Source organism: Bos grunniens, chromosome 10 (assembly GCF_055505025.1).
Source record: "Bos grunniens cultivar Pamir isolate PY7600 chromosome 10, Bosgru_T2T1.0, whole genome shotgun sequence".
NCBI lineage: Eukaryota > Metazoa > Chordata > Mammalia > Artiodactyla > Bovidae > Bos > Bos grunniens.
Genome location: NC_141174.1, coordinates 51,046,481 through 51,071,582, shown reverse-complemented (window position 1 = coordinate 51,071,582; position 25,102 = coordinate 51,046,481). Strand labels below are relative to the sequence as shown.

At 43.5% G+C, this 25,102-nt stretch overlaps 1 protein-coding gene and 1 non-coding gene across 2 annotated transcripts in view; one reads left to right on the top strand and one right to left on the bottom strand.

Moving 5' to 3' along the window:
- The window catches only part of ALDH1A2 (aldehyde dehydrogenase 1 family member A2), a 124,946-nt gene that overhangs the window by 97,612 nt on the left and 2,232 nt on the right, over positions 1 to 25,102 (top strand). Inside the window, exons 8-12 of the mRNA XM_086321193.1 lie at positions 13,143 to 13,245; positions 15,462 to 15,646; positions 17,025 to 17,189; positions 17,859 to 18,016; positions 18,466 to 18,540. Coding sequence (XP_086177319.1) covers positions 13,143 to 13,245; positions 15,462 to 15,646; positions 17,025 to 17,189; positions 17,859 to 18,016; positions 18,466 to 18,540 — 686 coding nt within the window. The remainder of the gene's footprint in view (positions 1 to 13,142; positions 13,246 to 15,461; positions 15,647 to 17,024; positions 17,190 to 17,858; positions 18,017 to 18,465; positions 18,541 to 25,102) is intronic.
- LOC147364514 (U6 spliceosomal RNA) lies at positions 10,074 to 10,180 on the bottom strand. Its single transcript, XR_015135649.1, has one exon. It is a non-coding gene; the product is annotated as a U6 spliceosomal RNA (small nuclear RNA).

Here is a 25,102-nt window from a genome sequence, read left to right as displayed (position 1 = left end):
ATATGCAATGGATTTCACATATGTAAAGTGTACAGTTTGGTAGTTTTGACGGATGTATCCACCTGTGAAGCCATCACTACAGCTCAGGTAGTGCACACATCCATCACCCTCAGGCCTTTTCTGCTGCCCCTTTGTAACCTCTCTCCCTTCTTTCCCCTCCCCTCCATTCCCATTCCCAGGCACTGATCTGCTTTTTGCCGTTATAGGTCATTTGCATTTTCTAGAATTTTATATGAATAAAAGCATACAGTATATACTCTGTTGTCCATTTGTAATCAACATGATTATTTGAGATCCATACACATTTTTGCATATACATATCAAAAACCTTTTTATTACTGAGTAATATTCAATTGTATGGATACATCACAGTTTGCCTGTTGTACATTTAGGACATTTAGGTTGTTTTCATTTGGGAACTACTACAGATAAAAGCTCCTATGAACATTTTCTGCACCAGTTCATATGTGTGTGTGTGTGTGTGTGTGTGTGTAGATTGGTTGATTCTTTTTTTTTTTCTCTTGGGGAGATGTCTAGCAATGGAATGGCTGAATCATATTAGGTTCAGAAACTGCTAAATTTTTTTTTCAAGGTGGGTGCATCATCTTACCAGCAATGTATAAGACTTCTAGCTCCTTCACATCCTCACTAGCACTTGGTACAATCAGTCTTTATAATTTTACCTTTCTAATAGGGGTACAGTGCTATCTCACTGTTGCTTTATATAACACAATAAACTTTATCTTCACAGGAAGAACATTAAAAACTAAATATGTTATCTTCATCAGTGCAGATATCCGAAGGGAGAACTGAGAGAGAATAGAGAGTTTGGGGAAGAGAATAAGATACAACATGGCCCCATGAACCATTTTGCTGTTAGGAACATTCATGCAGTGAGATAGCGTATAGCTGGGTGCATTAACTAGTTTCCCCCAAAGTTTTCTGGTGGTGTCTATTGATACTTCTCTGGAGGGATTTGTATTCACTAGGAGGGAAACCAACCCTGTGCATCTGAAGTATCTCCCAGTTTCTTCTCTGGGATGATATAATCAATGGGTAATAGAAGACCAAGTTGTTTACTCACTAAGTCATGCCCCACTCTTTTGTGACCTCATGGACTGCAGCCCACCAGGCTCCTCTGTCCATGGGCTTTCCCAGGCAGGAATACTGGACTAGGGGATCTTCCCAATCCAGGGATCGAACCCACATCTCTTGCATTGGTAGGCGGGTTCTTTACCAGTGAGCCACCAAGGGAAGCCCAATAGAAGACCAGAGTATTTGACTAGAATATGAAAGCCAGCTTATAATTATATTAATGGTGGCAAGTGGAGAACTTTCATAGGCAAGTCGAATAATCACATAATCCCCAACCCCTTTACAGCTTGTAGTTTTTTACTTCTTTATTTACCTATCCTCTCTTAATTTTGTAGGCTGCTTGAGAAATTGTATAGATTCTTCTAGAGGGTACATGTCACTTAAATATGGATTTGAATGTGGCTCCACTAACGATTTTCCTAGTATCACAAAACGTTTGGAACAGTCAGCAATAAGAAGCTTATTTGAGGTGGCTGCTTTCCATTTTACTTTAGAAAAAGGCCTTTAAAAAGAAAACAAGTTACTCAAAGATAGGATTAATTTCTCCTTATGCAGCTAAATACTTAAGCAATGAATGTAAATATTTAATATGTGACTATGAAAGGGCTCTTATAAACACAGAGGCAATAAACAACCTCAGTAAAATATAGGAAAACAGTTTGCATTTTGCTTAGTATGATGTTTTCTTTATTCAGTTAGGTTAACAAACCATGATCTCATCATTAGTCAACAAGATAACAGAGAGACCATCAAAGCAAACTACAGGAGAGTCCAGATTGATTCGTGCCAAACAAATGTTTGGAGCTAACAGCTGTATTATCACTGATTCTAATTTACGCAGCCAGGGTTCTCCTTTCATTTCCTAAGTGAGATGAATGTCATCGTACATGGTACGGACACCCTCTCTGCTGCTTGAGTAATGAATCGGGTCAGCTCTCCCCTCTGGGTAACCTCACCCCTCTTTGTAGGTGGGAGGAAGTGGCCTGCCAGAGTTTTAGTTATTTTTTAAAAACAGCTTATAAGCATCTTTCTAAGCTTGTATGAGTCCATTAGTAAACTATCCAGCATTTTAAACCTTTGGATGTACAGATTTTAAGTTATTACCTTTCTTGTTTAACACTTGAAGAAAAATATGATTACTGAAGAAAAAGAGTGTGCTGTAGCCTCTGCCTGCCATCCTGCAATGCCGTGATTCATTCTGCAGCAGGTCTCTCACCTCAAGAGCTCAGGCTGAGTAGGAACCGATCCTAAGAAGCCCATCTCTTTAGATCACCTGGTTCGTGGGACTTGGGGAACCTTTGACTTGAGGATTGTGGCTTCTTCCTATCAAAGGAGACCTCCCCAAAGTCTTAATTTTTAAAATGTATTTGAAATTAAAAAAGGAGAGCCTTATGTAACAGAAGGAGGCTGAATGTTCAAGACAGTCACTCTAGAATAGCTGTTAGTTGTGGAGAGTGTGTTTAGCCATCAGGGTTCTTCTCAGAGCAGAAGGTATCCAATCCCAGGAGAACATGTGGAGAAGAGCAGCTGTACTGGCCCTGCCACTCAGTGGGTGCCTGTCAGCAACTCAGGCTTGCTTGACCTGAGTCATGTTTTTTCTTTCAAACCTAAAATAGGTAATAATTCTTGCCTCACAGGATCACCATGAGGATTAAATAATGTTTATAAGAACAAGCAGTTCAGAATAGGTGCTCAATAAATGAGAATGTTCAACAACTGAAAAATAGAACCAACAGGGGAAGATTAGAGACAGTATGAGAGAGGTGCCCTTAAAGATTCTTTAATCCCATGGTTTTTAACCCTAGCAGCACATTAAAAATACCCATGCCTGTAGGCTCCACTGCAGACACCATGATCAAAATCTCTGGAGTCAGAGCCCAGACAAAGAAAAAGTTTTTAAGAGCTCCAGGAAAATAGATGTGCATTCAGTGTTAGAACCATGAAGCCATTCCCTTTATTAAAGATGTGGAAATTTCAGCCAAAGATAAGGACAGTGGTGGCAGTGGTGGCAAAGCAGAGCCTTGGACACAGGCATCCTGTCTGCCAGTCTCTCACTTCCATTTCCTTAAAGACTTCGTATTCTCCAATTTCCAGAGACTTGAAGAGCAACTGTAATGTCTGGCCCGTTGACTCATCAGATGTTGTTGAAAATGTCTGTGTGTGCTCACGCGTGCGTGCATGTGCACACGCACGGGAGTCCCTCTGCTTACTGTCAGTCTGGTAGGGAAGACAACAGTTCAACAAGAAGAGTATGAGAGTTATGTGGGATCAGAAAAGTGGGAAAACCAAACACTGTAGTGAGGGCAGATCCAGAAAGCTAGCTTCTCAGAGGAGGTAGCAAAGGTAGGGCCGGAAAAATGAGTAGGCAAGGAGAGGAAAGGCATTTCAAACAGAGGAGAGAGCTGATAGAGGTACACAGCCACATGCCAGGAAGGGCAAGTGGTTCATGTGCTGGAGTGATAAGTGTGGTGAGAACGGTGGTGGAAGAGAGGGGCTGGAGGCACGAGCAGTGGCTGTACTGGTCTTCACAGTCTGAATTTCACAAAGTTTTGAAATTCTTTTATCCCTTAAATTGAAGGAGCTTCTTTAATGCCTTGGTCCTGTTACTTTCTGGTACAGATCCAAACAGGTTGATTTGGTCTGTTATTTCTGGATATTTCCAAGAGACAAGAGATGTCCAATTACACATATTGGTGGTGCTAGTGGTAAAGAACCACTTGCCAGTGCAGGAAACATAAGACTCATGGGTTCAGTCCCTGGGTTGGGAGGATTGGGCATGGCAACCCACCCCATTATTCCTGCCTGGAGAATCCCATGGACAGAGGAGCCTCGTGAGTTTACAGTCCACGGGGTCGCAAAAGAGTCAGACACAACTTAGCAACTAACACTACAGTACACACACATTTGGGGCATTTCTGTTTCTATCCTGACAGAACCTAGAGCACAATGAACATCAAGAAAGGAGAGGTGGGATGAACCAGAGAGACAGTTTGTTTGGGGTTTAATAAATGAAATATATTGTAAAAATCATTCATCTTCAATCTGTTTATTGATGTCTCTAGTAGAGATTTTTCCATTTCTTAAAAAAGGTGGCATATCTCTAAAAGGAATCCACTCCAACATGTGTACTTAACTAATCAAGAAAAAGTATCTCTGAAAAGAAACCCATCCTAGAAATATGGATGATTAACAAATGAATAAAAAAAATGTTACCAGACTTTAGATCTGTTCAGGAAGCAACAACCTTAAATAAAGAGGGCACGGGAAGCCTTTCATGGTCTTTTTTGTCCTGTATAACAAATTATTTTCCATGCAAAGCTCCAAATTGCATTTCCTACCCTACTGCATTGCCATGAGCATGGTTCTGGTACACTGTGGCTCTTCCAAGGATACTCCTGATATCAATCTTGAAGACTGTTTGAAATGAGGATGGGAGTCAGAGTTGACTTGTGCCAACATTCCTGCTGAGAGTTAGCCCAGTTCCATTATGTGTGGGTGAGCCCCAGGTCCCCGCCCTTGCCTGTTCAGGGGACACAGATACAGCTGAGAGACTCTGCAGGGAGCGCCAAGTTAAGACACCACATGATAGAAACAAGATCACTTACTCTTTCATAATGAACTCTTTGTGGGAAACTGAAAAAGATCAGGCTTATTTCCCATTCAGTGCAGCTGTGATACCTCTATGAAAGTTGAGTTCTGCTCAAAGACAAGAAGAATCCAGGAGAACTGTAGACAGACCCTCAGAATGAACAGGGGCCCTGAGTCTTTTTTAACTCTTCCAACTTACTGGGTCTTTGTATGTGTATGGGTTCAGTTGCTCTGTCGTGTCCAACTCTTTGGGACCCCATGGACTGTAACCCACGAGGCTCATCTGTCCGTGGGATTTTCCCAGCAAGAATACTGGAGTGGGTTGCCATGCCCTCCTGCAGGTGATCTTCCCAACCCAGGGATCGAACCTGGGTCTCCTGCATTGCTGGCAGATTCTTTACTGCTGAGCCACTGGGGAGGCCCAGTACTGGGGCACTAAGGGCCAGGTTAACTGCTTGGTGGGTGTCTTCATTCATCAGATGAAGAAACTGAGGCCCAAGGAGGTGAAGTGACTTTCCCAAATCAAAGGTTAGTTAGAAACCAAGCCAGAGCTTGCAGTGAATAGGTCTTCTCACTCCTGTGGGCAAAATTGTAGTCTGTTAGCCTGGTCATCAGAGAAGGCAATGGCACCCCACTCCACTGTTCCTGCCTGGAGAATCCCAGGGACGGGGGAGCCTGGTGGGCTGCCATCTGTGGGGTCGCACAAAGTCAGACACGACTGAAGTGACTTAGCAGCAGCAGCCTGGTCATGGTTATAATTAGCTAGGTTGTCAAAAAATAGGACAGAATGTATCAGATCAGATCAGTCGCTCAGTCGTGTCCGACTCTTTGCGACCCCATGAATCGCAGCACGCCAGGCCTCCCTGTTCATCACCAACTCCGGGAGTTCACTCAGATTCATGTCCATCTGATGCCATCCAGCCATCTCTTCTTCTGTCGTCCCCTTCTCCTCCTGCACCCAATCCCTCCCAGCATCAGGGTCCTTTCCAATGAGTCAACTCTTTGCATGAGGTGGCCAAAGTACAGGAGTTTCAGCTTTAGCATCAGTCCTTCCAAAGAAATCCCAGGGCTGATCTCCTTCAGAATGGACTGCTTGGATCTCCTTGCAGTCCAAGGGACTCTCAAGAGTCTTCTCGAACACCACAGTTCAAAAGCATCAATTCATATTGGAAAATCTTATTTGAAAAAAAAAAAAAATATGATAAATTTGGTCAAAATCTGGTCTCTGTGCCTTTATTCTATTTTATCCGTATTCACATACAGGATTTAGTTTCTCAAACTGTTTATTTCTCTGTTTTATCTCACAGATTGGCTATTTATCAGAATAGGGTTTAGTTTTACGAAGTCCACCCCATTGCCTTGACTTGAACAACTCAGAAGGCCGTCCATCCTGGCAGCCTCATTTAGCTCATCGTATGTTTTCCCTTCTGTTCATGTATAAACATGACTGGTGTGGCACATAAATATCCCCACGGAACTTTTCTAACATGAGCTACTTAATCCCAGGTCTGTACTTCATTTGATGTCTGTATTTCACTTCTTCCTGGACTTTCCAATCCCAGAGATTTTAACTTCGGAAATCTTTGCATGGGATTCGGACAAGTAATATATTAGGTTGCTTTGCACAGGACGTGTCATATTTTGTAAGAGTCAGTTCTCACGTGAACTCTTCATTTTTAAACATTACTCTTTCCTGCTAAGAATTCCCTGTTTTGGAGTCACATCTATTCTTCCTGTTGTCTCTTTCCCGTTGAGCGTAGTGAGGAGTGCCTCCCTTCAGGGTCACTTAATTTCATTTCATTTGTGGGGAGAATTCCTGAGTAGTAATGTATTCTCCAGAGACAGTCTGACCTGGAAACTGAGAGTAAAATGGGAAGGCTTATGATACCCAATCCTGTAATTAATGAAGGTTTCATCCTAACCCACTTCTCTGGGTGAGGGTCAAAGGAGCCTGACCCTGGATTATAACAAAATGCTGCACAATCATAATTCCACTGTTCAGATCTAATATTAAGTCAGGCCCAGATTTTTTGTACTTACTGAACACCTGTTAGGTTTACATGGGAATCCTCTTAGCTGTGAGTTCCTTGTGGATGAGGAGCAGTACCTAGCATTGTGCTTGACACATAGTAGGAGAACCAGGAGTACATGTTGAATGAAGGGGATTGATGAGAAACTGGGATTTTTCAGAGTATTGTGTCATGAGGCCACTCTAGATGGCCGTGGTTCTCCTTTAGTGTAGGTAACACATCCAGTTCTTTCTTGAGGCTGGGCTGCAATATGAGCTTCTTCCAAAGATGAAAAGGAAAAGCGTTATTAATCTGAGATTTGCCTTGCAGTGTTTAGTACAAATTTGGTTTCTAAGGAAAGGTTGGCAAAGCATTGACACAGGAAAAATTACTCTTAGGTATTCTTCTCTGATGACCATTGACTGAGCAAGATTTTTGTATAGTTACTGTAGCCATGAAAGTACTAATCATTGGACAGCATTCTTAGTGCAACAGATACCAAGCCATAGAGCACTTTGATGAATTGTCAGGGAACAGAGCTAACAGAAGTGTCATGCAAGCAGGCCAGCGCACTCTTCACCAATGCCAAACATTTATTCAGCATCTTCCTGTGTGTAAAAGCTGTGGTTTCTGCTTCCTTTTGCTTGGTTTTCAAAAGTCAGTCTGAAGGCAGAATATAAGTTTTGTAGCTGATGAACTGTGATCATTATTTGTGTCTGTAAAAAGTGATATTCCTCCTCTCTTCTAAGTTCAAGGACAAGGTTTTGGTGGTATGTGGCATGTGTTAGGTGTTCAGCAAATATGTAAAGGAAGACAGAGTGCTGGGAGGAGGTTAAGGGAAGGAGAGGAAGTGGTCCACACTTGGACCATGAAGTCAGCCTGCACAGAGCCCAACAGGCTCTGCAGTAACCATCCAGGTAACCTGGTAACAGCCATTGATTTCTAACTTGAGCTTACTGTTCTTTAAAATGAGATAATACCTACCTTGTAGGGGTTTTGAGAGGCCAGCCTAAATGAATGAATACATGTAAATGTCTCATATAAATCCACTCAGTAAATGCTAGTTTTTTTAATATAATTAATAATAATGTTTATGACTTTTTTTTAAATTTTATTTTATTTTTAAACTTTACAATATTGTATTGTTTTTGCCAAACATCGAAATGAATCCACCACAGGTATACACGTGTTCCCCATCCTGAACCCCCCTCCCTCCTCCCTCCCCTTGCCATCCCTCTGGGTCATCCCAGTGCACCAGCCCCAAGCATCCAGCATCGTGCATTGAACCTGGACTGGCGACTCATTTCATACATGATAGTATACATGTTTCAATGCCATTCTCCCAAATCTTCCCACCCTCTCCCTATCCCACAGAGTCCATAAGACTGTTCTATACATCAGTGTCTCTTTTGCTGTCTTGTATACAGGGTTATTGTTACCATCTTTCTAAATTCCATATATATGTGTTAGTATACTATATTGGTGTTTTTCTTTCTGGCTTACTTCACTCTGTATAATAGGCTCCAGTTTCATCCACCTCATTAGAACTGATTCAAATGTATTCTTTTTAATGGCTGAGTCATACTCCATTGTGTATATGTACCACAGCTTTCTTATCCATTCATCTGCTGATGGACATCTAGGTTGCTTCCATGTCCTGGCTATTATTAACAGTGCTGCAATGAACATTGGGATACATGTGTCTCTTTCCCTTCTGGTTTCCTCAGTGTATATGCCCAGCAGTGGGATTGCTGGATCATAAGGCAGTTCTATTTCCAGTTTTTTAAGGAATCTCCACACTGTTCTCCATAGTGGCTGTACTAGTTTGCATTCCCACCAACAGTGTAAGAGGGTTCCCTTTTCTCCACACCCTCTCCAGCATTTATTGCTTGTAGACTTTTGGATCGCAGCCATTCTGACTGGAGTGAAATGGTACCTCATAGTGGTTTTGATTTGCATTTCTCTGATAATGAGTGATGTTGAGCATCTTTTCATGTGTTTGTTAGCCATCTGTATGTCTTCTTTGGAGAAATGTCTATTTAGTTCTTTGGCCCATTTTTTGATTGGGTCATTTATTTTTCTGGAATTGAGCTGTAGGAATTGCTTGTATATTTTTGAGATTAGTTGTTTGTCAGTTGCTTCATTTGCTATTATTTTCTCCCATTCTGAAGGCTGCCTTTTCACCTTGCTAATAGTTTCCTTTGTTGTGCAGAAGCTTTTAAGTTTAATTAGGTCCCATTTGTTTATTTTTGCTTTTATTTCCAATATTCTTGGAAGTGGGTCATAGAGGATCCTGCTGTGATGTATGTCGGAGAGTATTTTGCCTATGTTCTCCTCTAGGAGTTTTATAGTTTCTGGTCTTATGTTTAGATATTTAATGCAGGGAGCTGCCCGTGAGAATGGGGTCCTTCGTCCAAAGGACACAGCTCTGGGAGCTGCCTCAGTCCTTGAGGGTTTGCTTGCAAACATAGCTCTCTGTCCCGCCACCCCAGAGATGAGGCGCTTATTTACTGCAGGCACCTGGAGTTCTGTGCAAACTTCTCACACACAGAGAAATGTTATCTGGTGTAAGAAATAATAACAGGGTGCCATTCCCATGCTCTCAAGATTTCTTGTGACTTTTTGTAAGATGTATAGGCCAACCAAGAAAAAAACTCAACTGTCTTGTCTTTCTCACGCTTTTCTGTATAAATATAAGATGCTGAATAAAGTTGGTGTCAGACTGCGTCCCTTCGTGGAGACGTGTCTGAACCTCTCGACCCCATCTTTGTTGTAGTCTCTTGCTTTAGTTTCTTTCTTAGCCTCACCGTGCACGTTCTTGGGACCTGATTGACTTTGCCGGCTGGCACCGGCAATTTAATCCATTTTGAGTTTATTTTTGTGTATGGTGTTAGAGAGTGTTCTAGTTTCATTCTTTTACAAGTGGTTGACCAGTTTTCCCAGCACCACTTGTTAAAGAGATTGTCTTTAATTCATTGTATATTCTTGCCTCCTTTGTCAAAGATAAGGTGTCCATATGTGCATGGCTTTATCTCTGGGCTTTCTGTTTTGTTCCATTGATCTATATTTCTGTCTTTGTGCCAGTACCATACTGTCTTGATGACTGTGGCTTTGTAGTAGAGCCTGAAGTCAGGTAGGTTGATTCCTCCAGTTCCATTCTTCTTTCTCAAGATAGATTTGGCTATTCGAGGTTTTTTGTATTTCCATACAAATTGTGAAATTATTTGTTCTAGCTCTGTGAAGAATACCGTTGGTAGCTTGATAGGGATTGCATTGAATCTATAAATTGCTTTGGGTAGTATACTTATTTTCACTATATTGATTCTTCCAATCCATGAACATGGTATATTTCTCCATCTATTAGTGTCCTCTTTGATTTCTAAAAATATGGAAGGCTTCACGAATTTGCGTGTCATCCTTGTGCAAGGGCCATGCTAATCTACTCTGTATCGTTCCAATTTTAGTATATGTGCTGCCGAAGTGAGCACTGTTTATGACTTCTAGTGATAGTGATTATCTTCTTTGAGAAAGCTCTTCTCTCTTTATCTTCCTGGACTTTGAAATGAATCCCCATCGGTTAATATGGATTCCTCGGGGCAGAGAGAGCCAAGCCCTATCGCCCTCGTGTGGGTTCACCTCTACTGGGCTCTCAGGCTTCAGTCCTGATCTCACCCACCTGCTGTTCTCTGACCAGCATAGAGGCCCATACCCTCCTTTCTTTTGTGTATCCATACTTCCCTCATGCAAGAGAAAGAGCACATTTGCTTGAGAATGAGGGCTTTGTTAGCCCATATTCCTAGGAAGTAGAAGAGAGACACGCCAGTAAGTGGGTAAGGGCAGTCTGGCCATGGACTAGTCTGCACATTAATCCTTAGGATCAGATGTTAGTTTCCTACATCTTCGATGAGCAATAGTGTTCTGCATCTGAGAGACTCTTAATTTTACCTCTTTTACCAAGGTTAGATTTCCTCAGAATGGGAGTATATTTTCTGAATTTTTCTTGCCAGGAGGTAGAGTAACAATAAAAACATAGAAAGCATTTAATCCAGCTAATGAGCAGTATTGGAGATTGGTGGCATGACAGAGAGTTTCCTTGGTGTTTTTGTAAGGTAATTGATATGCATACATAGTTGGGAGCCCTGGGAGGAGACTGGCTTTGGAAGGCCCCACCCCTTACGGACCATCTCAGTTTCTCTTCTGGGGCGAGGTGGTGGCTGGCCTCTCGCACCTGGATGTGGGTAACTCATATGGGCACTTACAGTGTGCCAGCCTGGGTTCTGAGGGCCATCAATCTTAGATCACTGCATCCTCAAGACAAGTAAGTTCGGATGTTGTTGTTGTTGTTGTTGTTATTCAGTTGCTAAGTCGTGTCCAACTCTTTGTGCCCACGCCCAGGCTTCGCTCTGTTTCACTATCTCACATAGTTTGCTCAAACTCATATCCATTGAGTCGGTGATGCCATCCAACCATCTCATCCTTTGTCATCCCCTTCTCTTCCTGCCTTTGGTCTTTCCCAGCATCAAGGTTTTTTCCAGTGAGTCAGCTCTTCACATCAGGTGGCCAAAGTATTGGATCTTCAGCTTCATCATCAGCCCTTCCAATGATATTCAGGGTTGATTTCCTTTAGGATTGACTGGTTTGATTTCCTTGCTGTCCAAGAGACTGTCAAGAGTCTTTTCCAGCACCACAATTTGAGAGCATCAAGTCTTTGGTGTTCAGCCTTCTTCATGGTCCAGCTCTCACATTCATACTTGACTACTAGAAAAACCTTAGCTTGACTATATGGACCTTTGTTGGCAAAGTGATGATGTCTCTGCTCTATTTAATATGCTTTCTAGGTTTGTCATAGCTTTTCTTCCAAGAAGCAAGTGTGTTTTAAATTCATGGCTGCAGTCACCGTCTGCAGTGATTTGGGAGACCAAGAAAATAAAATCTGTCACTGTTTCCATTCTTTTCCCCTTCTGTTTGCTGTGAAGTTCTGATGTAGGTAGTGTTTACGGAGGAGGGAATGGCTCCATTTATGGGGGAGGGAATAGAGGCTCAGAAAAGATTTTTTAAAATCCCAAGCTCAAACAGTTGTTAAGTGTTATAATCAGTTAAAAAAAATCCAGGCTCCAGGGCCTTTTAACTGTTCTATCCTGCTTGAGGAGTTATCAGTCAGGATCTCAATCAGAGACTAGAGGAGTCCAACATATATTTAGTATTTATCTTCCCCTAGACTTTTAAAATGCATTATTTTCAGTAGGATTCCAGGTCATGAGTAACTGTTTTCATCTCAACAAGGACACACTGCCTATAAGGACTATACGGTGGCTCAGTGCTTTCCATGGAGTGACCTCTGTCCTCCAGTAGAGCAGCACCTGTCGCAGACCAGGTGCCCTGGAAGGAGTTGCTGAGGTAGAGTTTGCCATGCAGGTTATATGTCATTGGGAATCCCAGCTGAAGGGCAGTGGAGTCAGGGGAAGTGTAGCTGCAGTTTAGGTCTGATGGCCTCAGCCAAGCACGTGGGTGTGGTGAAGCAGAGCTGTCTAGTGGCGGAACCACTGCCACTGACAGGCAGTGGATGTGGGACCCCTGAGGAGGGGTCTCTTTGGGTGAGGAGGCTCTTTTCAGAATGAGCTGACAGCATTCCTTATCACTGAGGCAAGGCATTCTTTCTTGAATGGAGGCTCTAGGTGCTGCATCCATGCTTCTATCTTGATACTTTCAATGTTGTTAACAGTGTGAGTCTACACAATGGGAAGTGCTTTCTTCAAACTCACCTCTCGCTTGCTTGGATTCTAGGTTAATGGGAATTGCACAAATAAAGACAGGTCCTCAGCTTTCTGGAATCCTTTTACTATAGCCCTAGGCAGAAGCAGAGGTATCACATCTATCTATCTATCTATCTATCTATCTATATGTATTTACATATGTGTGTGTGTGTGTGTGTGTGTGTATATATATATATATACATATATATATATATACATATTTGGACCATGTGATTAAAGTCATACCTGGCATTTTTGGAGACACATGAAGAGTTTGTTTTATACTCATAAAAGTCTTTCAAGTGGAGCCAGTTGGCTTTTTTCTAGAGGCCAGAGTCCAAAGCTAAAAGCCACAGTGCAGTGGTGGAAAATCTCTAGTTACATTTTGCTTGCCAGTTGTCTTTAGAGAAATGGTTCAGTGATTAAGAATCAGGTTTAACCCCCTTTTCCTTGCTCCTTCCATCATGAAACTAAAGCTGTCTTCCAACTCCCTTCAGCACAGACATGAAACTGAATCCCAAACTGCATGTCTTGTCCACACAAGGTGACCACAGGAGCTGATCCTGTGTATCCAGCGGGTGCTTTGCCCTGCAGGATCCACTACTACCCTGTCCCACTGTTGCGTACAGCTGCCTCTGGCCACTTATGGTCTCAACTGCAAGACCTGCAAAACCTCTCTCCATTGCCCTTCTTTCAGGTCGGAAAGCTTATCCAAGAAGCAGCTGGAAGAAGCAATTTGAAGCGAGTAACCCTGGAACTTGGAGGAAAAAGTCCCAACATTATTTTTGCAGATGCTGACTGTAAGTCCACCACATATGTGCTGCCTTGTCCTGGCACACCCTGTGGTGCTCACTTTTGTTATCTCCACTTTAGACAGAACATGCAGAGAAAGGTCTTTGAAGCTAAGTGGCATTCAAGGAGAAAAGTCTATACCCTTCATTCTAAGGAGAAAAACCTCTCCCCACTTTTGGGAAGGACCACTTATAATCAGATAGAGCTTGTTTTCTAGACATCATAAGCCATTTTGATTTTGCGATGTTGTAGAATATAATAGAAGAGGTGAAGGCTTGGCCAGTGTTGCACAGTGGAAAGAACAGTGTGGTTTAAGCCTCTCAACACTGGAAATATAGCCTCCGCCCAGATTCAAGAAATCTGAAACGTCTCATGTATGCCTGGTAGCTTTGTAGATCATTAAAATTTTTTAGTTCACCAGCCCTGCCAACGTTGTCCCAAACCCACACCCTCTTCTCTGTTTAGCTGCCCACTCCCCTTTGTGTTGCTCCCGTGGCTTTCAGTAAGGTTGGTCACACACTATGGTCAGTTCTGTATGTGTGTTGTGTGTTGTGTTAGTCCCTTAGTCATGTCCGACTCTTTGGGACCCCATGGACTGTAGCCTGCCAGACTCCTCTGTCCATGGAATTCTCCAGGCAAGAATACTGGAGTGGATTACCATTCCCTTCTCCACAGTTCTGTATGAATAGACCTAAATCGGAGATGATCACACCTTGGCAGTAAGACTATACAGAGGCTTGGAGCTACAATCTAGGAAACCCCATGTCTCCTGATAGGCTGCTCTGTAGTCCACTCTGCATGGGAGTGGTCCTTCTGTTTGGGAAAACTTCCCAGGGAATGAAATTACAAAACTTCTCTCAAGCATCCTTTTTATTTTTCACGTCCTGCCAGACAGCTCTATTCCCTCAATTTCACTATTAGAGATGTCAGAAAACAGAAAGCAGATTGCCTGAATTTCAGCCCTAGCTTGGAATTTGCAAAGAATTCAGCTTTATACTAGTTGTCAAAGAGATCAGAATTCTATAACTAAATTCCTATTAAGAAGTAGGCACTCCACTGACAGTACATTGATTGATTCATTGAGTCAGTCATTTAGCAACTAGCAGACACCGGCTTCCCTTGTGACTCAGAGGTAAAGAGTCTGCCTGCAGTGGAGGAGCCGTAGGAGATGCAGGTTCGATCCCTGGGTTGGGAAGATCCCTGGAGGAGGGCATGGCAACCCACTCCAGTATTCTTGCCTGGGAAATCCCAAGGACAGAGAAGCCTGGCAGGCTACAGTCCATAGAGTCTCGGAGAGTCAGATATGACTAAGCACGCAGACACCAGGTTTATTAATACTGTTTTCAAGTATAAGACATAAGAGAAGAAAATGAGTTACCACATGCTATAATATAAGTCCATGTAAATATAGAGGAAATTTAGTGTCTTCAAAGACAATCATTGCTGTTACAGTTTAATTCACCAAAACACTAATTAAAAGCACAACTGCAAGGTCTTATAGATTAGGGATTGCAAATTGGCAGTCTATAGGCCAAATGCAGGGTATGGCTATGTTTGTGCTGTGTGTGCTAAGTCGCTTCAGTCATGTCCGACTCTTTATAACCCTATGGGCCATAGCCCACAAGACTCCTCTGTCCATGGGATTCTCCAGGCAAGAATACTGGAGTGGGTTGCCATGCCCTCCTCTAGGGGATCTTCCTGACCCAGGGAGTGTACCCATGTCTCCTGCATCTCCTGCATTGGCAGGTTTGTTTTCTAATACTAGAACCACCTAAGAAGCCCCATAGCTATGTTTACTTCTAAATATTACACAAAATATATTGATTTCTGTTTTTTCTTAAAACTTGGAATCTGCCAACCCTGGGCTATGTCTGTGCATAGGGGTTCTGAGTCTCTGTCACACTGCTTTACTACCATTGCATTATTTGCCCAGCCCCTTGGATTATTGGGGTTTGAGCCTCCTTTTATAGATAATGTGGTCTGCTTCCTCTTTTCTATAGAACAAGAAAGGGATTCCAAGAGTAGATTGCCAAGCTTAATATAGCCAATAGTGTCAGGGTCTGGTTAGAACTAGAAAAAAGCTGTGTTCTCAGTCCAGTGCTTTTCACTGGGCTGCTCACGGTTCTGCTCTGCAGTGAGCATGACATTATGCCTGGTTCTTTGGGGATGGGAGGGAGGCAGTCCCATAGATTGGTGTTGAGAACATGGCTGTTTCCTCTTGTAGTGGACTATGCTGTGGAGCAGGCTCACCAGGGTGTGTTCTTCAACCAAGGCCAGTGCTGCACTGCAGGGTCTCGAATCTTTGTGGAGGAGTCCATCTATGAAGAATTTGTGAGAAGAAGTGTGGAGCGGGCTAAGAGGCGCGTAGTGGGGAGTCCCTTTGACCCCACCACCGAGCAGGGACCCCAGGTAGAGAAATCATAGACATGTCCTTTCTTAATCCCTGGTGAGCACAGAAATAGGACACTGTAATAGAACCCAACAAAGCACCAACCTCCTTATTCTTCCTCCTCAGTTGTCTCATGGCTGAAAATATAGCCATCAAGGCATTACTAGCTTGTGTCTTATACTTCTCTTTTCGTTTCTAAATTTTATCTCTGAAAAACTAAGGGATTAGGACTGCCTTAAGGGTATCATCAACTTTGGGGGTAAGTTGGAGTCTCTTGGCTATAAAGAAGGCATGGCAAGATGGATCTTAACTAGAACCCAGTTCTTAACTGTCGGATTCAAGACATCCCCACAGGTGCCACAGTCAAGGAGGGCAGGTATCTCTCCTTCCCAGAAACCATTTGTCCTTTTACCGGCTGCCAAGGTTTCTTTTCCACCAAGCTGACCCACTCTGGGGAAACCACTTGCAGCTTGTAAATGTGTAGGGAACAAGAGCTGTCTGCTTTTTCCTCTGCCATGTGGTTCTCTCTTAGTCTGAATGCTTCATGCACTGTGGTGAAGGAGGAGGCCCACAGACCCCGTGCAGACTGAGCTCTGCAGGTCCTCCCCACTCATCTATGTGTATTTCCAGATGAATTCTAGTTTTGAACTGAGAGTATTTAAAGGAATGTGTAGACCAGATCTCATCTGGCTCATGAGAGCATGGGTTTCCTGATAAGAAACAACATCTCCTTAGTTTGGGGGCCATTTGAGAGAAGACTAAAATTCTAGCAGCAGTTGAAACCCAGGTGAGTGTAGGTTTTTATTTTATTTACAATAGCAATTGAGCAATAACTCTATAACTTGGAGCCTCGTGGGGGAGGCAAGAATGGCCTTATTTTATGGACTAGGATGCTAGCTCTCACTCTTTAAACTTAACCCTTTCCTCTGGTGGTGTGACTGTAGTTCCATAACAATACTGCCCCAGTAGGATTTGATGTGCAGCACCATGTGCAGGGGCTGTGTGTTAGCTCCTCTGTTGTTTCACCTGTTTAGTATCAGTACAAGTCACTACACTCTTCATCTGTCTATAAGGCTAATTTTTACTTCTGTAAAAAGTCAATAGTCAATCAACCAATATCTCCATCATTGAGAAACATTGCTTAAATCTTGAACTGGTAGTTACGATTTGTCAGTAACAGCAGAGCAGTGCATTTATTGGAATTCTTGATGTCTTAGGTTGAACCATATAAAATTTCCCTTTATGTAGATCAAAAATGGCTAATTAACAGCAGTTCCATGTGATCTGACTAGGTATATTGAAACTTTGAAAAAAAAATCACAAATGAGAGATTCTTGAGTGTATTTTGTTCCATTTTCAGAGATTTCACTTGGAGTCATTAGATGCTTTCTTCCATAGATTGACAAGAAGCAGTACAACAAGATCCTGGAGCTCATCCAGAGCGGCGTGGCTGAGGGCGCCAAGCTCGAGTGCGGAGGCAAGGGGCTGGGCCGAAAGGGATTCTTCATCGAGCCCACAGTGTTTTCCAATGTCACTGACGACATGCGGATTGCCAAGGAGGAGGTAGCTCATAGACCTCAACAGCAGCCACTTCTTCCCCGGGGTTGTTTCCAGGGCATTTCTAGTAGACAGTATTAGAGGTTTAGTTCTTTGTACTTTATATACATTATACAATAGCAATAAACATGGCTGTGGACATCCCACTTTCTCAAGAAAAAAGCTAGACAAAAAGGCAAGCGAGCTAGATGGAGGCCAGGTGATGGCACTTTATGATTGTAGTTGTTATCAGCCAACAGACTCATCATAAAAATCAATCACTAGTCTCAGTAATACATTGATAACAGTTAAGTTCCCCCCAATGTGGGTCATTAGGCTGTTAACCAGGAAAGAGAAAGCACACAAGCATCATCACACTTCCGCAGGAAACGACCAGTTGCAGATCAACCAGCAGCCCAGAGCAGTAGCTCTCAGTTCTGGAGCAGTGCCTGGGAGCTTGTGGAGAACACAGCTTTAGAACAAACAGTGAAATCAAGGGGTGCCAGGCAGGGCTGGGGAGTGGAGGTGTTAAACTCTAAGGGTAGATGTACGCAATCTTACTCTGGGAGAGTTTGGGATATTTTACAGTTATGTTCTGCTAAACTTAAACATCATTTAAATGATGAAGGCAGAAGTTTGGAGAACAGGTAAAAGGATGGAAAAGCACCTATGTTGGATCCATCTGTTCTGCTGCAGATCTTTGGCCCTGTTCAGGAAATTTTGAGGTTTAAGACTATGGATGAAGTTATTGAAAGAGCCAACAACTCGGACTTCGGGCTTGTAGCAGCTGTCTTTACCAATGACATCAACAAGGCCCTCACAGTATCTTCTGCAATGCAAGCCGGGACTGTTTGGTAAGATCAGGGCCAGTCTCATTCTGGCCATAACACATTCTGTGGGGCAGGGGTTGGGGGTGGCGCGGGGCCTTGTAATTCTTCAGAGCCTGTGTGAAATAAGCACATAAGCTCTGGAAAGATGGGAGAGACCGACCAAAGACTTCATCCTGAGAAGAGACACTTCCTATTGGCTAAATCAGGAAATCTACAGTGTGGGAGGGAGACTCAAGAGAGGAATATATGTATACATATAGCTGATTCACTTTGTTGTACAGCAGAAACGAATACAACAGTGTAAAGCAATTATCCTCCAATAACAATTTAAAAAAACACAAAATCTTAAATTATAAAATTTTCATGTGGGAAAAGGAATTTAAAAATAGAACTTGCAAAAGAAATATCATGCCAGTGGGATTATTTCTATGTAAACAGAACTCACACTAACAGTACATGTCTTATTCTTTTAGGATCAATTGTTACAATGCCTTAAATGCCCAGAGCCCCTTTGGGGGATTCAAGATGTCTGGAAATGGGAGAGAAATGTAAGTGTCCCAAGTTGCTGGTGCCCAAAGAGAAACAGAGTTACAAATAGCAGCATAGAGTGTACTCACATCAGTGGATTCTCTTACTCTCATCCATTCAATAAACAAACACTATGTTGAAAACACATGTCTATAAACAAAGCACACATTACAAGGATAACTAAAACACAACAATTCCCTTACCTTAAGTGGGAATGGAGAAAAATTCATGCACCAATAATCTCATGTAATAGGTGCTATTATAGAAGTAGGTTAAATATCTTGTTAAATACAGAGAAAAAATCAATTAATTTTGCCTATGAAGTTTCAGAAGGAATAACATTTCAGTTTTTCTAGAAGAAGATATTCCAGGCAGAGGGAATAGCAAGAACATTCCCTGTGCATGAAGTCACAGAAAGTACAGAATAGTCCAGACAGAAGACAGAATTTGGTGTATTTAAAACAGGTCACCAACTGCCTACTCAGGGACAAATCTGGCCTAGAGAAATGTTTTGGTTTTTTTTTTTTTTTTTTCCCTCATAACATTTAAAAATCTTTACCTGACATCCAAAAAGAGGAGGCTTTCCATAAAATCTAAATTTCTTGCTTATTTCATTCGCCCACGGTGGAGTTGTTGCGGCTGTGAGTTCTGCAGTTCACGGAACTTAATATTGGTTGCTGTTATTTTTACACATACCCAGTTTGCTCATTGTCACCTGCTCGGTGCCTGTTGGATCTTTTGAGTCTGGGGCTGTAGAGCTTGGACATGGGGTGAATGGAGGGGATTTGCTGAAGATGCAAGTGGAGACGTTGCTTTAAACCCAGTCTGAAAGCTCTTTAGAGGGCAGATGTGGGAGCTGAGAAGATACCAGAGATTTTAAGGGCAGCATTCTTGGTGTAGAGAGGATGTTTTGGTAGAGATTATAGGAAGATGACCCATTATGAGGATTTTGCAATAACAGTAATAGGTATTAATCAGATGCCTGCTCTGCATGTAGCTTTATTCTCCCTTCTTACCTAACATTGTCTGATTTTGTCTCATTTGCTTTTCACAGTAATTCTATGGAATAGATACATTTATGTTTATCTCATAGATGGTTCAGATGAGAAACTAAGGGTTGGAGTGGTTAAGTAGCTTGCCCAAGTTACACAGCCAGTAAAGAGCAGATCTGAGCTTAGAACCAAAATTTTGGTGGCTTAGTTTCTGTGATGTCTGGCCAAGGAAGTGTGGGTATCAGGTTTAATAAGGACTCTTCCGGGTCAGGATCAGAGCTGGACTGCCCTCTTGTGATGCTAAGGATGTGAAAAATGGGACTGTGGCAGAGGAACACTAGAAGGGTTGTATTTGCAGTTTCATATATAGATGGATTCTTAGAATGGCTTTGAAGAAGGAACGGTAGCTAGGGTCTTCCTGAGCTGATACCTCCCCTCATCCCCAAAACTTGAATTTTCACTCATTTTGAAAAGAGCTGGATCCATGTTTTCTAAATCCTGTGACTCTTAAGAGGAAATATCTTCTATGCCCACTCTTCCTGGCATTACTGAATATATCCTTTTTTAAAACAAATGTTCAGCTCACAATTAATCTGCTAACAACTGTTGAGCATATACTTCATGCAAAGCATGATCCTTGGTCTGTGGGGAAAGGTCCAGCTCATTGAATTACTTAAAATTTTGTTGGATAAATTAAATATACAACACTTAAAGAATCAAAAGAATTCCAGAACAGCCTGTGAAGTGATAGAGGAATTCAAGGGTGATAGAGATGGCGTGAGCCAGAGAAGTCCATGACAACTTTAGATGTACAGGGATTTGAATTGGCCTTGAAGGAAGAGGAACATTTAAGCAGATGAAGAGAGAGGAATAATTTTTAGGGTTGGTGGGCAAAACAAGGTGGCAGTGAGGGGAGGGTGAGCAAAGGCACAGTGGGAGAGAGGTGTGGTGTTCAGGGAGAAGAGGAGACCCCATGACCAGCACAGAAGATTTACATCTGTACATACTGTAGCTAATAATTTCTACTCCTGAGCCATTAAACCATGAAAATGAAGTTTAGCTTTGAGATTTAGCTTTGAGGCTAAGAGCAGAGTTTCTAGAATCACACAGCTCAGATATGTACCCTGGCTCTACTGCTTAATTCCTGTGCCACCTTGGACAAATTACTTAATCTCATTAATCTTCAGTCTCCTCATCTATAAAATGGGAATTGTTATTGTACTTCCCCCACAGGGTTGCTGTGAGGATTAAATGTGAGAATCAAGTATGCCAAATATCCATCAGGGTGTCTGACAAACCTTCAGAAAATGTGAGCTACTATCGTCATTATTGATCAACTAAATGACTGCCAAGTAGACAATCCATTTTTCTCTTAATAAATGCATTACTTTAGAAATGCAGCACAAGTTTTCCTAAATTTCAGCTAGTATCATCATCGACCTGCTTTTCGTCTGTGGTGACACCAGCGAGAAGCTGCTCTTGCTTGAACCTTTGCTTCTGGCCTTCAGGACCTCCCACTTGCTCTACAGCCAGAACCCATTCGTTGTTATTAGTATTTGTTGTCATTAGTATTCCTTCAGCTTTTATAAAGTCTCCATGTACTCATCTCTTCTTAACTTGCCTTAACTTTCTGTTCCTGCTTTTCAAGATGCATTCAACCTCTTTCATTTCCTGCCCCTGTGTTTGTGCTCTCCTGGCCTCTGAAATGTCAGGGCCGTCACTGGCTCTGGAAATGCCAGTCACATAGACTGTTACAGGTCATTAATAGGCTGCGTGTCATGGGCATAAAATAGATGTCATATGTAACCACTGGTTAGCAGTTTCTCATCCCAGGCTAGCCCTGGACGCTCATCACGGGGCAAGCCTTCTACCAGGATTCAAGCCTGTGACATTGTCCAGTGCAGAACTTTCTGTCGGAAACAGTGCCCTTGCCTAGAAGGAAGGTCCAGGGAACAGTTTGGCTGTGTCAGAACCACACAGACTAGAGGCCTCTCTCTCTACTCATCTCATGGGCACTAACAGTGATTTGGCCTTCTCCATGCAGTTAAAAAACAATTAGGAAACAGTGCTCTTTGATGAGACTCACTTCATCTTGTCCAAATTATATGAGTCTTTGTCCCTGTTTGCCCCCAAAACATGTTTTCTCTTCCTTAAATGACCCTGAGTGGTAGGAACTGCTTCAAATAGAAGAACCTGCCCTGCCCTGGTCCTTCCCTCTTCCTTCTTATTTAATACAGTCCCAGAAACTCTGCTTCACCTTCCAGCCAGACAGAATTGTTTCTCTTAAGGCCTGCAGGCTCCATGCAACTTTGGTTCCTGGCATCGCCTTGCCCGCGTCTAAGAGGCACAGAGAAGGGAGGTAGCACTTTCTGAGGGCTGTCTGAGCCTCTGATCGCTCCCCTACAGAGAGCTGTGGAGAGGGCTGCCCTCTGCAGGTTACCTGGTGATTGCTGTTGTTCAGTCATTAAGTTGTCTCCAGCTCTTTGCAGCCCCATGGACTGCAGCACGCCAGGTATACCTGTCCTACACTATCTCCCAGAGCTTGCTCAAACTCATGTCCATTGAATTGGTGACGCCATCCAACCATCTCATCCTCTGTCACCCCCTTCTCCTGCTGACCTCAGTTTTTTCCAGCATCAGGCTCTTCTCCAGTGAGTCGGCTCTTGGCATCAGGTGGCCAAAGTATTAGAGCTTCAGCTTCAGCACCAGTTCTTCCAATGAATATTCAGAGTTGGTTTTTCACCTAGTGGGTTGGCCTTTAATTCCTAGGGTCAGAGACTTGTGCTGAGTTTCTCTCAATTCTGCCTGTTCAGCTAGTTCCATCTATTTCAGTCTTCCTGTCTTTTCCCATCTCATTAAGCTCTCCTGAGACAAGAGGTCATAAAGCCCAAGGTATAAAATATGTGTCACAAACCTAGAAGATGGAAAGAAAGCTGTGAACCTCAGAATTTTAAAAACTAAGGACACAGGCTTTGAAGACAAGAAGCGCTGTTTGGATGCCCTGAGTCTCTGTGTGTGTGTGTGTGTGTGTGTGTGTGTGTGTACAGAAGGCGGGTGCATGGGAAAGTCACCTGCAGGCTGGGAGAGAGGCTTGCCAAGCACACCTATCTGGTGACACCCCTCTCAGAGGTTCTGATTTAGTATATCTGGGCTAGGGCCCAGGATTGCATTTTTAACAAATTTCTGGAATAATTCTGATACAGGTGATCTAGGGACCCTGCTCTGAGAAATGCTGCTGTAAGCCAAAGGAAAGGGCAGGGAAACAGACACCCTAGGCAGAAACCCTTGTTTGTTTTATGCGTGAGTCTGAGTGATTTCCTAAAATGGCTGATTGAGAGACACCAAAATTCAACATCTTACTTTACCTCATATGTACGCCGAGTTTGGTTCATCTTTGACCTAGTCTGGTCAAGAAGCAGGAATACAGGCTTCTGAATGTCCTGTGCCCTGACCCGTGACCCAGCTGGACAGATGACCATGTAGAGGTATTGGGGCATGTCAGTAACGGTGCATCTGCCTTTTGTGCAGCAGTGAGCTTCTTCCTTAACTGTGAAACTGTCTGTGCCACAGAATTTAACTGGATTAAGAAAAATTTCAGTAGATTTGAGAGAAAGACCCTGGAAGGAGATGGCAAAATAGCTGAAGAACCAAAATGTCAAGGCTTTCAGAGACCTTACAGCAGTATTGCTCAAAGTCTGGGTCCAATAACCACCCATCTCATGGTCTCTTGGGCTTTTCCCCAGACCTACTGGAACAGAGTCTTAGGAGGGGATTGGTCAGGAACCTACACTTTAAGCAAGCTTCATGAGTGATATGTATACTAACATTCAGGAACTGATGTCAGAAAGACAGCTGGGTACCAGGAGATGGGGATGAGTTGGCTGGAGTCACACAGCCAGTTAACACAGAGCCGAGGTGGCACTGCTGTCTGCTGACCCCCTGCCCCAGTGTTCTGCTCCACTCACTGCCCTAAGACCTCTCACTGGCTTTCCTTGCGGTCTGGGCCCATGGGCATTATTTCCTCTTGTGGCAGATATGAACCCAGTTCTCCATCTTAGAGCAGTCTGAACGCTTACAGCAGCTGGCTGCCTGGGATCCAGGAGAGGAGCACCCGCAGTCCAGCAGGGCTTTCCATTGCTTTGAGCACCCAGAGGTTTGGGATCTGACAGTCACACTGGAATGCAAGTTCCTGTCTCTGAAGGCTTTCTTACGTTTCTCACAGCCTAGTTAGAGATCTGAGGAGAGTGGTTCAGGGTCTGCCCCAAGTGCGTGCACAAGCAAGGGAACAAAAAGGGAGTAACCACGCTTCAAACAGGAGGCAGATGATGTCCGTGATGAAGAGACACATGCACAATTGCCCAAGGGCAGGAAAAAGTCCACTGAGAGCCAGAGCTGAGCTGGTAATAAAGAGACAGCCTGGTTGGAGCCAGTGAGGGAACCATATACCAAGTGGGGCAATCCCAAGTTTATTCTCATCCCTGGAGCAAGATGGCCAATGCAGATGAGAGGACAGCATGCCTGCCCCAATCTCTGATATCCTGGGGGCTGGGGGGAGGGGGGCATGACCACTCAGGTGTCCTGGTGCTCAGAGGAGCTGCTGGAAATGCATGAGGAGCCTTATGTGGTGCCAGGAAAGCTATCAGATAACTCCCAGAGTTATCAGGTGGCTTCTTTGAGCCTGGTGCTGTGGGCCACACACTAGGTGGGGGAGAATGGAAAGCTGTATCAGTAAGATACAGGTTGGTGGGGGAGGCAGAGCGGCCACCTCCCTCCTGCACCCTGCCCCCTGGCGCGATCAGTAGTGGAGGGGGGCACAGGTGCTCTGAACACAGAGGAGTAGGGCGCACTCCTGAGAGCACAAGGAGAAGCTTCACAGAGGAGTGACCTTGAAAAGAAGACAAAAGTTTGAGTATTTTATAGAAAAAAATTAAGAGAACATACTTGATATAACAATGAAATAGAGGAGAGAAAAAGAGGCATTTCAAGAGAGGTAAAATGAGAAGGTTAACTTGAGAAAAGAGGTGAAGAAAAGGAGCATGGTGTCAAGGAGGCTTGTCCTCACCCCAGCATCCTTAGAGCAGCGGTTGCGGGGCTTTGTCTCCTGTGGCCACCTAGGCAGGTGACCTGGCACCCACCCTCCCTCTCAGGCCGGACCACCTGCGGGCTCCTCAGAGGCTGGGACCAGTTATGTCGTTTCTCTTGCACCCAGCCCAGTGCTGCCCGTGGTAGCAGTGCCATCAGTGTTTGTCTACCAAATGACACAGACTCCTTGGTCCATGGCCAAGATCCCAGAGAGTGCCATGAGCCAGGAGGGGAAGTGACCAAAGGCAGGTCTTAGGGAACAGCTTACTACCACATCCCAGTTCCTCTTCAGTCAGTTATTTTGATTTCTTGACTCTTTCCCCCAACTCTGTGGAGAACTGTGGACAGTATTTATTTAGGATTCTGTCTTTAAGACATTATAGGTGATTTGTACTCCTCCATGGGAGGCCTTTAGGTATTTGTTTCCACTCTCCCAGGTGGCTCAATGGTAAAGAATGCAGGAGATGGAAGAGACCTGGGTTTGATCCCTGGGTCAGGTAGATCCTCT